This window comes from Syzygium oleosum, unplaced genomic scaffold (assembly GCF_021117445.2).
Source record: "Syzygium oleosum isolate NSW1041296 unplaced genomic scaffold, Sole_v2.1 Sole_v2.23, whole genome shotgun sequence".
Taxonomy (NCBI): Eukaryota; Viridiplantae; Streptophyta; class Magnoliopsida; order Myrtales; family Myrtaceae; genus Syzygium; species Syzygium oleosum.
Genome location: NW_026607507.1, coordinates 1,808,923 through 1,824,259, shown reverse-complemented (window position 1 = coordinate 1,824,259; position 15,337 = coordinate 1,808,923). Strand labels below are relative to the sequence as shown.

Genomic DNA, 15,337 nt, shown 5'->3' with positions numbered 1-15,337 from the left:
ATCACAATGATAGAAACATGCGTACACTGGTCTTGACACGCCCCAGATTCGTATATACACAGAAAGCAGTTGCATGAGCCCATCCAAACATTTATGAGTGTACGACAGTTACAAGCAGTTCCGAGATATCCTACAAGAATATCTCGATCTTATTCGCTGCTCCATCCGAAGCCATCCTTGTGGTTGGAGCACATGCTTGATCACGTGCTTACTTGTTGGCAGATGGCTCGAGTCACAGCCACGGCGTGGCTCATGTGCTGGGCCAAATCACAGGCACCGATTGGCTCATGTGCGTGGCTCATGATCGGCCATTGCCTTGCTCGAGCACGCTCAGCTTGTGCTTGTGATCCATGCTTAGCACGAGTTCAGGGGAAAGTGCCAAAAAAATCCTAAATCTTTTGCATTGGTGCCAATTTAGTCATAAACCATTTTTTGGTGCCAATTCAGTCCTAAATCTTTTGCAATTTTTTTTGTGCCAATTTAGTCATAAACCTTTTGCATTAGTGCCAATTCAGTCTTAAACTTTTTTTTGGCGCCAATTCAGTCCTAAACTTTTTGCATTGGTACCAATTTAGTCCTAAACCTTTTGCATTTGTGCCAATTCAGTCATTCGACACGTGAATAGCTATTAGCCGGAATGACTGAATTGGCACAAATGCAAAAGGTTTAGGACTGAATTGGCACAAATGCAAAATGTTTATGACTAAAATTGGCACAAATGCAAAAGGTTTAGGAATGAATTGGCACCAACAAAGGTTTAGGACTAAATTGGCACCAATGCAAAAGGTTTAGGACTTTTTTGACACTTTTCTCCGAGTTCAGGGCTGCAGCGCTAGCCATAGCTCCTGCCAAGCTGAGACACCGATTCAAGGATCTAACAGTAATCTACATTGGCAAATAGCAACCTCATAGCCATATGATCGGTCAGGGAGGGCTTCGTGCTTCGGTTGGTTTTGAAATGGAGGAGAGAAATGTTGATGAGAGAATGGATGGCTGTTCAAATGGATGGCTGGTAAGGGCGGAGAAGCGATTCCATTGTTACATTAACAGAGAAATTGGCTGCATCTTCAGTCTTCGTATCGTCTGCTGCTCCCAAACCAAGAACAGTGTGCCAAATTGACTAGAGTTCGGGGATCAAACATCATTTTAAGCATAACATAACGCGGGATTTTGAGATTCTATACCTCACATTAAAACGGGCTTTTCTATGGACCATTGGCGGACAATTCGCCGGTTCGGTTTCTTGATCGAAGTTATAACATGTGAGAAGGAAATTATTCTGAATGAAACGAACGAAAAGATTTCACCATTGACCAAAAAGTTGCAATTGTTCCTTAGAACTGAAGAGTTCGATTCTTTTGATGAGTCTCGTTTCAGAAGCCCGTGTGTACTCTTCAAAAGTGACTATTGGAAGTGACTTCCACTCCTTCCCTCTTCTCTCTCTCTCTCTCTCTTTATATTCGCAGCTCCATTTTTTCATCACACAAGAAAACTTCTAGCAAAGACACAGCATAAAAACCCCACAAAAAAATCGTTATGCTTGGCCGACGATGCGCGTCGTACGCTTTTTAATTTCTTCGTCCCTTCATATGCATCGTCGCCGCGAATGTCCCAAGATGTGAATGTAGATCATTCGCTCAGGGATATCAAGTTCGAAAATACTATCCAATTTGCTCCGTCACTCCTCATGATACGTAATCATCGCGTGCCTACACGTACCCGATAACCGCGCTCGCTCGATGTTAGGGTTTCGCCGAGGCTTATAACTTTTTCCAACAGGGAGCCTAACCCTGATCTCTAAACGAGAACGTTCCTAGAGGGCAAGACATCAGAGGGCAAGCCCCACCAATCTGGTCAATTTTCACAAAATAGAAGCCAAACCTAATCTCCATAGGAGGACAGATCCAGCTGTCACATGCTTTGAATAATTCTATATATTCAAGTTCAGTATACGGTGCGACTCCAGGCAGTGGCAGTTGATCAGATCAAATGATTTAGATAATTGTTAATTAGATTAATGTGTCTCCTAATTAATCAATTTGTTTTGTCAGCCCAAAACCTCCCCAAGGCCAGAGAAGCCAGACGAGTTCAAATGCTACCGCACCTTCTTTAGAATGCCCGGTTTTTCTTTAATATTATTTCGAGGGTTATTAACAAACGAAAAAATGACAGCTTATCAACCCTTGAAAACACTCCTCACTTGCCAAGATTTGAATCTGAAAAACCCCTGGTTTTTTTATCTCCAAGAATCTAGGGTTTCGATCTCAAATAATCCCCCCACCCGCTGCTTCCACTGACAGTGGGTGCCTAAAAATTAATTTTTTTTTTAGGAACTAGTACACATTTATAGTTTAAAATTAATTTTGATTAATGGGCATGTTTCCATCTTAGTATTGGCCAAGATAATTGAAATCGAAAAGTAACGTAAATCGCCATGTGCACATGCCCAATTTTCCATTCCATGGACAAGATTGCACCGTGCGCATCTATCTCGTTTTAGATATCTTACGAGAATCAGCCGGCTCCTACCTTTGTCTATCGTCTCATTAACGGCGATACCGAAAACATGTATTTTTTCACTTATTCAAGAGCTCTGCCCGCCTAATTAACATCACCCTTATCTTTTGTTACATGCCAATTATTAATCTCCTCTATTATGAACTTGACCTAAATTTTCTTTATTAGAAACATGGTGCTGATGACCTACCGATTGGAATATTGGCAAAAAAATAAAGACAACAGAATGCATGCCTTTTGCCACGTCTTGTGTAGCAGAAAGAGGAGGAGTTGCCAACATGACAGAAACAACAACATTCAGGCGAGGATTATGTTACAATCGAAATGACAAAGCACGTCGGAAATTTTAGCTTACTATAGCTTTGTCAGCTTCGTTAAAGCAATCTTTTTGCCCCATTTTTTCTTTCTCAAGACGCATTGGAAATTGATTTAAGTCGCAATCCAATGACACCGTCCACCGAATAATGTCGATCCACGGTGTGTATGAATGGGAGTTACAAGGTTCAAACGCTGACATATTTTTTCAGTATGAAATGCAAACAAGTTACGTGTCAACAAAAGCCGCCGACGGCCGGCGTTTCCCCAGACTCATTATTGAATCCCATTGGAAAGTTCATTCCTCGAGCCGCTTTTCAGCTGACGGGATCGAATGTTTAATCTGTGTTTGACCTCGTGATTCAGATTGTCTTGCCGTCCTTAAAGAATGTGTCGTTGAATTCGTGCGCACAAATCTATCGTCATGAACCAAATAATACGGCCATGATATATTCTCGAGGAACGATATAGGACAAAGCTCGACCGGACAATCATCCGCAGTTTGTTCTATCCGCATCCGCGTTTCTAATTATTCAATCGCTGGATTCGGGTACGGAAAGAATGGTACGTGAATGCAAAATTTTACTACATTCAGCTAGTACTCATGAACATTTTGTATAATCAAAATAATTCCCAGGAGTGATCGATTTCTGGGGGGTCCGATTCTCGCCCAGGAACCGGACCAGAGGGACCGGTTCCCATTTTCTGGAACAGAGAATCAAACCGGTGCCCCTTGGAATTGGACCAAGTGGTCCAATCCGGTTCCCCGAGTGGGTCAATGGAACCGGTGGTATATTCAGTTTTTCTTTAATTTGTCGTTAATGTTCAAGATGGAATTGAAAATTTTGGTTGGAATGAGCAATTACTGTTGTGTTTTGATTTGTTCTTGTCATCTTACTCACGTATATAAGTAAACGCAGTTGTTTCAGCCTTGAAAGGCCTTCCTTTGTAAAATGGGAGATAAATTAGAGTTTTTCTTTTTCTTTTTTTATAGATTTTTAAGATAAAAAAAATAAAAAAAAAATCGGTCCGATCTGGATGGTCCGGGACCTTAAACTAGGAACCGAACCGAAATTCACCGGTTCTAATTTTATGAAACCGGAAACCGGAACATGCACCCAGGAACCGCCTAGAACTGGCCGTTCCGGTTCGGTCCACGTGGTTCCTTTTGCTCATCCCGAGTAATTCCCCGTTTTTTAGTCGCAAACACGGCTCGCCGTTTCAACCCATCATTTTCTGGGATTTTGGGAAACAAACAAAAAATGAGCTGAGCGAGCATCTACCTCTTGGAAAGTTAGCTATTTTCACACGGGGGGGTGATCGAGTTGATTCGGAAAAGGGGAGGAGAAATGTTTGAACATGATGGTTTTGTCGTCGGAAGGAACGTACCCATCCTTATCCATCATATATTCTTGGACTAGAAAATGATGAATCCACACCCCCACTTGTTTTCTCAAAGGAAAAAAGAAAAAAGGAAAAGTCACCCCCTTTTTTTTTCTTCTTTTTTTGCCAAGTTTTTTTTTTTTATATTTCTTGATAAGATAGAATGCCTTTTTTTTTTTCTCTCTCTTTTCATTAAAACCTTTTCAAGGATTAGTCCAAAGGAAGAAGTTTCGAGAAAAGATTAAAAAGAAAAGGATAAATGCACCGAAAGTCCTAAAAACTTGTCATTAAGGTGCAATTGAGTCCTAAAACTTTCAAAAAGTATAATCAAGCTTCTATTAACTCCGTCCAATTTGACAAATGAAAAATGCTAATAAATTTTAAGACTTGATTGCACTTTTTGAAAGTTTTAAGACTCAATAGCACTTTTTTGATAAATTTTAAGACCTGATTGCATTTTCTGAAAGTTTTGGGACTCAATTACACTTTCTTGACAAGTTCTAGGACTTCCAGTACACTTATTCAAAAGAAATGAAGAATTGTTTTCAAGGGGATAAAATGCTCCGTGTATTAAAACAGTCTAAAACATTTTTTTAATGGTTTTGACTCATAAATTTATTTGGTTTTATTTAAATGTGAATTGGACAGGTGCAAGTTCAACTGCGTTGGCCAAATTAAGGCATACGATAAAAAAAAAATAAGCGAAAAAAGGAGGAAATTTTATTGCATTTGTTTATTAGGTGTGGTCGCCATGTCACTTTACCTACCAAAATGCCATTTTCAAAATGCAATTGAGTTTCTAGCATAATCTCTCTCTTTCTCTTAAGGTGAGTGAAAAACGAGATAAAGTCTAAATGCTTAATGTAAATCATCTCATCGGAATGGAAATGAAAAATAGCGATTCCTTTTCCATGTATGTTCCCATCTCTCTACTTTAATCAGGATGATATGATGAAGAACGGGTCTAGTTTTGATACCAATATATCGAGAATCGATGAAGCTCTTATACCAATTGATGAAGAGTGGAAGCATGCACTAAAGATAGATTAGAGTCATCGAAGAGGGGAGAACTATCATACAGCAAGAAGGGGAGGACAGAAAGTAGAGAAAGTCAAACGTTGAAAAAGGGGAGCAAAGTCAATTCAGACAGTAGAGTAGCCAAATAGATACTTTACAATAATCAAATCATCATTTAGGCTTATGAAACAATAGATAGACAAACTTTAAATAAAAACTTTAGTAAAAATAGGTTAAGATATATCTATATCCTAAATCCTAGGCAATGGTAAAATAACTAAATCATATATAGACAAATTGATAAAGTAGTTGTAGAATCATTTTCTGCATCACGATGTATATTAGTAAATTTATCGAGAGCAATAGTTACTCTTAGAAGATGTATTTCAGCTTCGACTACCCGGTTTGACAAATATTTAGAAGATGAAAGCACCTCGATAACCGAAGTACCTCTCCGTCGCCTTGCGGGAAGTCGCTTTCCAAATACTTCAGCGCATTGTTGCTTCAAAACATATATCATCATGCATATTTGAGTCTCGCCCACATCATAATTACAGCACGACATAACGACATTATTGATATTGTTACCACCAAATGGACTCTTCAAAGATTTTTTTTTAATCAAAGATAAATTCAAACCTATGTTTATTTGCTCTTGGTAACAAATTCGTTCTCTCTCTCTTTCTCTATCTAAATATACAAATAACGGATAAGTCAATCCGTCTCGAAACTTAAACTTTGTCGGGGCATCATTTTCCGGTGGCACATTCCTTCCGAACCCTAAAGAAGCAAAAATCGAACTGAAGACCTCGCACTTCTTATGAGGGCATACATGGTGTAAAATCTCTCGGATAACACCGTGATGCATGATGACTCAGTTGCCCTTTCCCTAATCACGAAGAGCAGTTTCTTGCGCCCTAACCTCTCAGCGGAAGCGTGCTCGTGTGGCAAACTCTTCTCTTATGCAATGCGTCGGTCACCGACCAACAAGCAGAATTTTCGAAAACTCCAACATTTCCAGTAGGATAAAGTATAATGCGAATCACATGTACTGAAGAAAAGGTCGATCCCACAGACAGTGAGCCCCACTTTGTTTGGACAAAAACATGGGGTGGGGGCGGTGGTGGTTCGCCTTGTGCGGAAAGTGCAGCTGGAGAGATTAGTGGACCACCTCGCAGCCTCGAATCACATTGTCAACCATATAATCTATACTGATCTTGGAGTTTATGCTGGTGGTGATTTGATTCATTGAAAAGGCCATGACCCCATTATTATCTTCATTTTAGCGGTTCCTAACACCTTCCAGAATCATGGATCATAACAGAGAGAGAGAGAGAGAGAGGGGGGGGGGGAAGAGGTGAAAGTATAGATTTGCACCGTCTGTTTTTTTCTTATTTTCGTATGAAAGTGAAAAGATGCTTACAGAAAATATAACAATAACCGGTCTAAAATAGAGCTATCATCCGTTTCAGGTTATCTATTTCTTTACCCATTGGATCGTGTTTTGATAGGAGCAAGTCGTATACGGTATCTTGACTATCGTATTCTCGTTAAGTCATCGGAATCCATAAGATGTATAGGCATTACGTGAGATGTTAAGCCATTTGGAGATAAGAAGATTAGATGAAGTTATTAAAATGAAGGTTGCCTAGGTATTTGAAGAAAGAAGTGTACGAAAATCAAGTGCAAATATCATTCGTCGGATTTCCTTTTGCCCTTCTCTTACCCTATCGAGGAGGTTAGTTGGATACTCTGTTCATGGAGAGGTTGTAAAAGAAATAGGAAAAAGGGTCCACGCAAAGGAAATCTACTCAAAAGAAAACTTTACAAATCCCATCTGACATTATTCCTCAACTTGTCGACTTTGAAAGATTAATTTTTTTAGTTATTTTTACTGTTAGCGTTAGTTGCTCCCCCACTCTCTCTGTCTCTCTGTCTCCACACGATAAGGATTCGTGCTAATTTAATTCGACGGATACTCAAATTTTATGCCTTAATCTCTCTGCTACTGCGGCAGTGTAAGAGTTCTCACCATTCCCAACTTCATTACCGCCTCTCTCTCTCTCTCTCTCTCTCCTCTCTCTCCCATCTTCTTCTTCTTCTTTCTGCTTCTCTTCATGCTCAGCCCCTGCTTTCTTCCAGCTCGTTGCTCTGTTTCTGGGACCTCCTCTGTTTTTCAGCTCGTTCATGCTTTTCCTTCTCGGTTTGAATCTTTACCTACTTGAAATACCTACTTGAACTTTAAATTTTACAATACCCATCCTTCGTCTCTGTCTGATCACCATTCTCTTCGCTTGATAATGCTCAAAGCTCTCATTTTTTTGTTTCTGGGTCTCCCCTGGTGATATCTTCCCACTCTAGGTTTTATCAAGTTCCAATATTGCTAATCCACCTATTGCATTCATTCACCGATTATCCGTGGGATTTTCTTTTGGCCAATAAACACGGATGCCCACCTTTTTTCCCTCAGATTCAGAGAATTCCTTTTCCTCTTTTTCTTTCTCTTCCTTTATCCTTGTATTGCTTTCTGATCTAATTCTTACATTATCTTGCGTTTTACCTTTTAAAAGAGCGAATATCTTCACGTCCTCAATCCCCTGTGGGTGGAAATCCCTGTCATCAGTCGTCCCACCTTCAAAAAACCGTTGCTTCCCTCTCTCTCTCTCTCTCTCTCAGAGTAGTGAGATACGGAGAGATATAATCAGCAGGAGTGTAGCTTTTTCATATTCCTCACTCTTTCATTGAGAACCCCTTATTTACTCAGGGGGATTGAAAAGAAAGAAATAATTTTGGGAAAAATAAGGAAAAGGATGGATTTTTCCAAGTGGGTTTTATGTTTGGGGCTGTTGGGTTGTTCCATTTTTGTTGTTCTCGTGGAGGGTCTTGGTGTGAACTGGGGCACGATGGCCACTCACGAGTTGCCCCCGAAGACAGTAGTGCAAATGTTGCAGGACAATGGGATCAAGAAGGTGAAGCTTTTCGATGCCGATCAGTCCACCTTGGGCGCCCTCGCGGGAACCAACATTGAGGTCATGGTCGCGATTCCGAACAACCAGCTCGCCGCCATGAACAGCTATGACCGGGCGAAGCAGTGGGTGCAGCGCAACGTCACCCGGTACAACTTCAATGGAGGAGTAAACATCAAGTAAGTTTGGTGTACGAGCTGGTGTGGTTTTTTCATTGCATAGTCTTCAAAAATCTTGGTCAATTTGGTTGATGGAGTGTGGTTTTACTAGGGGTTATTGATCCAATGAGCTTCTTGGTGCCTCTTGATTTAGACCAAATTGTTCAAAATTGCTCTGTCGCAAGGTTTGCATTATTGGAAGAATACGTTGTTAGCTTAGCTAATGCAGTAGTTTACAAGAAAAGAGCCTATTCGACAGTTCTTTATGATCAAAGTTGGTAGTTGTTGGGATCTGCTCGTCTGTTGACTTTCTGAATCTGTCTGAAATTAGTTGGCAGATAGAGTTGTTTATTTCTTGTGTATAAAGTTTGTTAATGCCTAAATCTGATGTTCAATCAATGCTTGTGTTGTCCCAAGATGTCATTAAAAGAAGAATCTGTAAGACTTGATTCTAAGGGAACTCGTCGGCATCTTCTTCTGGAGTTTAGTTCTCTATGTTTAAGTCGTAATTTCTTGCTGATTTGCAAATATTCAGCATTTACTGTTTCGACGGTGTCCGTCCTACATTACCAGTTTGTTCTTAGTTGCCTGAGTCCTTCTATGCGGGCAGACTGAAGATAGAAACATTTCAAAATAAACCCCCTGTGACATCTTTCTTCTAGTAAACCGGTACTTTGATCACGTAATTGCAGCCTTCTAATAGCATTGTGACTTAGTTTTAGGAACTCAAAATTTCTTCGCCATGGTTAGCTACGGAGTCAAACGGGAGTTAAGAACCAATACAAGCAAGCAACACATTGCTCTAGAAGTTGTGGATTCGTGACTCGCCTCTTGAGAAGTCACTACTATGTCCATCTCATAAAAGGTGGAATTTGTTCGTAAGTCGGACCAGAGGAAACTTCCCTTCATGATTTGGCAGGTGAGATGTGCGCAGTAGAAAGTAGCAATCAACGATCTTGGGTGATATGTCGTTAGTAGGTTAGAAACATCCGTCGATTAGATTAAACCGCGATACCTTTTTGGGAGCTGTAACAACCGCAGAGCGAAAAGGCCTTTTCTTTTCATCCCATACTCGTGCCTTGATATACTCCACACAGGACGGAATTGATTGAAGCAGAAGATTATGATGAAAAATTGACACTATAAAAAGAAATGAAGTGATTTCCTTAGTCTCCTGCGGTAACTGTTCTTCTCACAACTTCCTGAACGCTCTTGCTTTGTGCGGTAGATTGTTGTATTGCGGTGAAATTACATGGAACAGATTGACTGAAAATTTCTCAGTAGGGTGAGAATGTGAGTCACAATCTCGCAAATGCATGTATTTATGTCTAGTCAATATCTCACTCGGAACTTGCTGTTTCACAGAAGATGAAGTACTTTGTTCTTGTCACAGATATGTAGCAGTTGGAAATGAGCCATTTCTCTCATCCTACAACGGCTCATTCCTAAATGTCACCCTCCCAGCACTTCAGAACATCCAAAATGCCCTAAATGAGGCAGGGGTCGGGGACACTGTTAAGGCCACCGTACCGGTGAACGCTGATGTGTACAACTCCCCCGCCAGCAATCCCGTACCATCCGCCGGGAGGTTTAGGAGCGACATCAGCGATCTCATGACCCAAATTGTCGAGTTCCTAGCCAAGAACGGCGCGCCTCTCACTGTCAACATTTATCCATTCCTCAGTCTCTACGGTAACGACAACTTCCCCATCAACTACGCCTTCTTCGATGGGGCCACCCCAGTCGTGGACAATGGTATACAATACACGAACGTGTTCGATGCCAACTTTGATACTCTAGTATCGGCCCTTAAAGCAGTGGGCCTCGGGGACTTGACCCTCATGGTGGGTGAGGTGGGATGGCCTACAGATGGTGACAAGAATGCCAATATAGCTAATGCAGTTAGATTCTACAACGGGCTTATGCCGAGGCTCGCAGCCAATAAGGGGACCCCACTTCGGCCTGGTTACATTGAAGTATACCTTTTCGGCCTTATTGATGAGGATGCGAAGAGCATTGCCCCAGGAAGTTTCGAGCGGCATTGGGGAATATTCCGCTACGACGGGCAGCCCAAGTTCCCATTAGATCTATCTGGCCAGAATCAGGACAAGTTCCTTGTTGCCGCTAAGAATGTGGAGTATCTTCCTCAGCAGTGGTGCATGCTGAATCCTAATGTGAACGATCTGAGCAAACTCGGGACGAACATAAACTACGCTTGCACCTTTTCAGATTGCACAGCTCTAGGATATGGATCGTCGTGCAACAACTTAGATGCCAATGGCAATGCGTCATATGCGTTCAACATGTACTACCAGGCTCAGAATCAGAACCCTCTCAGCTGCAACTTTGAAGGCTTGGCCACTGTCACGACGCAGAATATATCGCAAGGCACGTGCGACTTTATCATCCAGATCGCTGCTTCCTCTTCATTGGGGCCTTCTTTGGTTGCTCTAGTGCTATCGATGGTATTTGCATTCCTTTTCCTATAACCTTTTGTCCTTGTAGATAACTCCCATGTATTATCTCTTATCTTTTGGTTTTCGATACTCTCTTGTATCCTCTTTTTTTTTTCCATTGCTGAACCTAAAAAAGTTACGGAGAGTTCATTTTTAGTTAAGATTAACAATGTGACGATAGTTCAATGATTGGATTGTGCATACTTTGAATTCGTATAGTTATTTCAGTGCATATATGTTTGACATGAACTCGGTAGGTCATAAATTTTGTATATATTCGCTCATTAATCAAGTGAAGCATCATGATTCACCAGGCGCAATCAGCCGAAAATGCCTGAGCTCCATTGTGTTAAGGATCTAACAGAGTAAAAGCAAGGCTTGTTAGGGCTGGGAATTGTCAACTTCATTACCATGACGATACGAATGTTGAACCTGCCCGATAATTATCGAATGTAATATGTGATTTCATTCGGCAGTATCCCAAGTTCGAGGTAGAGAACAGGCGAAAAATTCAAATGGATTTGTCTCGAAAACAGTTGGTTTAGATAGCTGAAGCCGTGGTTCGGAGCTACAAACTCAGAGGCTCCTCTCTAGACCGCCATCCATTCAGTGCTCTCTCAAAGCCAAAGCAATCACATTGAAAGAACGTAGCACAGGAGAATAGGAACAGCATTGCCGGACAAACGGAAGCAGACCAAGCAGAGAAGGCATCGCCAGGATTCGAAACCGGGATCGAGGCTTTAATGTCGTATTCGGAAAGCTTCACCCACCGGAAAGCTTAACCGCAGTCCTGGCATCATCCTAGAATCCACAAGATGGATATCTTGTCATTTTGAAGGAATGCCCCCCACACTGATCAGAACGTACAAGTCTGGCTCCCCGCGCCAGGACGCCCTTGCCCAAGCGAGGGTCGGCCGGGCCTCGCCTGTGGCAGGCGACGGCGGCCTCGCCCAGGTGAGGCCATCCAACCCCGCCACGGCCGGGGTGGCCGGTCACCGGAAAAAGGTTGAAGAAAGAAAAGAAAAGAAGGAAAAAAGAAAAAAAATCAGAAAAAAATAATTAAAAAATCAAAAAAATTAATTTTTATTAAAAATCGTCCACATCAATGCCGGCGGCGCCATGCCACCAACATCTGGCCAAAATTTGCTGGAAGGACTGAATTGGCACAAAGACAAAATATTTATGACTAAATTGGCACAAATGCAAAAGGTTTAGGACTTTTTCAACACTTTTCCCGGCCAACTTCTGCTTAATTATTCGGAGCGAAAGAGAGGCATATCTTGGACAAACACGAGCTTAAGTAGCCAATCACGCCACTTAATAAAACCAGAACATTTGTCTATGAGCCACTTTCAGTACCGCCTGAAGCAGCTAACAAGCAAGTTAACAATCCACAATTTCAATATCAGGTTGAATCGAAACCAAATCAGGAAGATTTAGATAACGGCTGTGTCGTGAACCGCCGACAGACAATAACTATAGCTTGATGAGCGGCTATTAACTACAGGGTAGTAACACAACTCGCGAAGAGTGGACTCTACTCTTTTTGCACAAAGTTTCTTGCATTGTGATTGATTCCATGCATCATATTTTACAAAACGAGCGAGGTAATATCTTAGACTGACTGGCTCAATTAGTTGAGTCCAATTTCATTATCGTCGATGTCCACTAGGTCGTTTCGCAGAAGCAAGGGCCCATTAATTTATAAGTGAGAGAGCCTTGGTCGCGTACACGTGTTTGGACTGCATGTAGCCTATAATGCTCCAGAAGAGAATTGGAAGAGGACCCGAAACGGGAGAAACATCGAACTTCCCTTTCATGTTCTTATTGGCAAGCCTCGAACTTTTCCAATGCGCGAATTCGTTTCGAGTTTCACCTGTGGTTAGGCATCAGATCACCGGCAAGCCAGCAAAATTTTCCAGTTTCTGAATTTCGCTTTGTGAAAGGAAATTTGCCAAGAATGACCTTGGGCCTGAAATTTTATGTTATGAATACACCTATACAAACTCTTGTTTTCAAATTCATTTTCGCTTTAGGAACCTTAAACCGAAACGAATTGGGCGAGGTTTGAAGTTTTTGGATGCACCGGGTGTACTGCCATCCAATGGATCGCAATAGCTAGAGTATTTGAGCAAATTCTTGCACCATCCTGAAGCATGGAATGATATATCGAAGTATTCGATAGGCCTCTCATATCAACATGATTTAAGAGCAGGGACATGCACCGATTTTGAATGCAATTTACACGATCCACTTAAGGGTTTTTTTTTTGTTTGGCCTAAAGATTAATGGTTGCCTTATTCTTCAATGTGGCAATTAAGTGACAGTGTGACAAACTGTGGCCTTGATTGTGAATATTTGGAGTGGTGAGGACTTCTCAATTGAAGAAGAAAACAACTCCCTACATGCTTGAGATCTAAGATTCGAGCACTTATGAATGATTGATGGAGGTTTCACACGTCTCTAAGTTTCCATCTTTGGATGCAACGCCCAATAATGACCAGCTTTCCCCTTTTCCTTTCTTGTCGTGTATATTCCCCACATCCATTGAACAAGTTGTGAGCTGTAAACCTTTCACTCCCATCTAAACAAAGCCACTTTATATGGATTATAGTATATATATATATACTATAATCTTTGACTAATCACCAGATCAAATCCAAATATGAGTGGTGACAAGGCAACTGCATCATCAACGGCACAATTTTCGCCCACAAACTTTACAATTGTAAAGGCACATTCAAAAAAGGAGAAGAAAAAACGAATAAGGATAGAAGTCGTAGTGAACATTTTTTCAAATAAGGACATGAAATGGCCAACTTAATCTCAAATAAGAGCCCGAGCTCATCGGCCGGCCAAGTCTTATGTCGGCATGTCCTCCGCCTTTCCCTTTCACCGCTTTTTCTTTAGCCATGTTGATGAGGGGGTCTTTGACTCTTGGTGTTGAGTGAGTGCGAAGAAGCATTCGCGTGACTCGTGACAATAAGTGTGATGAAGCATTGCATGTGCCTCGTGAGAAAACTCATCGAGACAGCATTTAGTGGGGGGGTGGAGATAAGGAACTTACCTAAAGAGCATGTCCTACAGAGCATGGAGACACGACCAGTCCTTTGGTGGTACATACATGATACAGATAGGGTATAGGGACAGGCAGTGGTACACCCCCTTTGGCTCCACACCATCTAACTTTCATCGATTCGGGGGGAAAATGAGGCCGATCGAGATCGCCGGTTTTCTCGCCGGCCGCTCGATGTCGCTCTATCCCCGTTCGGATATGGACTTCCCATACTTGGTATGTGAGATCGGTTCGCTCATAGTTGACTGGCGACTTGTGCCGAAATTGGAATTGTCTAAACCCAGTGGTATCTTGCGCTTTTGAGAGAGGAAATATTAAAGGGTGAAAATACCATCAAAATTCACAAACCGGTACCCTGTGCCGCATATACCCCGAACTAATGTTTGTGTCGCAAAAAAACCCAAATTAATACTCTCGTGGCAAATTTACCAAAATCTTTTAAGGCAAAATTGGAGCAAAAATTAAGGATTTTAAGAGATTATCAAAACGCGAGGGAGCTCTTAAGGGAAAACTAGCAGATTTCCCAATCTCGGTTCATTTTTCTTCAAACCTGGCTTCCCCATAACGACCTTATCTAGCAAACCCATTTATTTTAAATTTCCACGTTGGGTCCACGTAACATGCTAATTTCCATATAAGCAATTTAAGGAGGATTTTAAACGGAAGCTAATTGAGAATAAAATTATTGCGGGCGTACCGTTTTGTGATTTTTATAGTTTGGGGTAAATGTAGCAAGATGTACAAATTTAGAATTTTTGGTGACAGGAAAATTAGTTCAGGACAAATGCAACATGGATGTACTAATTTGAGATGTTGATGGTACTAAACCAGTATTAAAATGTGCAAACGTGAATTTAAGGAAGATGAAGGGAAATGGCGATTCGTATGAGAACCCATTGGTGTCTTGGTTTGGGAAAGAACAAAAATTGTGGCGACCCTTTTCAAATTGAATTCTTGACATTTATTTAAGCAAAATAAGAAAAAGAAGAAGAAGAAAATTTTGAAGGGGTGAATTTTTTTTTTTTTGGGTTCGAACACCCAACCTTTTGCGAGAGGAAGAGTGCCCTTTCCAGCAGCGCCACCCAGGCGGGTGGTATTGAAGGGGTGAATTTTACGAGGATATAAATGGCTAATTCCCAAAAAAAGCACAAACTTTATCTCGAGTGACAATGCTGGCCCGAACTTTTCTCCGTCTCATTAAAAATCACAAACTTTCACTTAAAATTCCAAATCTAGCCCGAACAATTTGAAAATTTCACATTACGGGGGTAAGATTTGGGACTCGAGTAAAAAGTTGGTGCTCTTTATCGAGATAAAAAAAAAGTTCGGATCACAATTGTCACTCAAGGTAAAGCCGATTTTTTTTTTCTTTTTTGGAATTAGCCCGGGATATAAATGGTAGGAAAGGGGGGACCAATGGAAGTGGCCTAATTGAAAATAACCACCACC

The 15,337-nt window shown here is 41.3% G+C and overlaps 1 protein-coding gene across 1 annotated transcript; it reads left to right on the top strand.

Annotated features, from left to right (window-relative positions):
- Positions 1-7,438: 7,438 nt before the first annotated feature.
- On the top strand, positions 7,439-11,022 carry LOC115674862 (glucan endo-1,3-beta-glucosidase 8). The gene is made up of 2 exons (XM_030597378.2): positions 7,439-8,377; positions 9,750-11,022. The coding sequence occupies exons 1-2, from the start codon at positions 8,043-8,045 to the stop codon at positions 10,843-10,845; spliced, it is 1,431 nt and encodes a 476-aa protein (XP_030453238.2). The 5' UTR covers positions 7,439-8,042; the 3' UTR covers positions 10,846-11,022.
- The last annotated feature ends 4,315 nt before the right edge of the window (positions 11,023-15,337 follow it).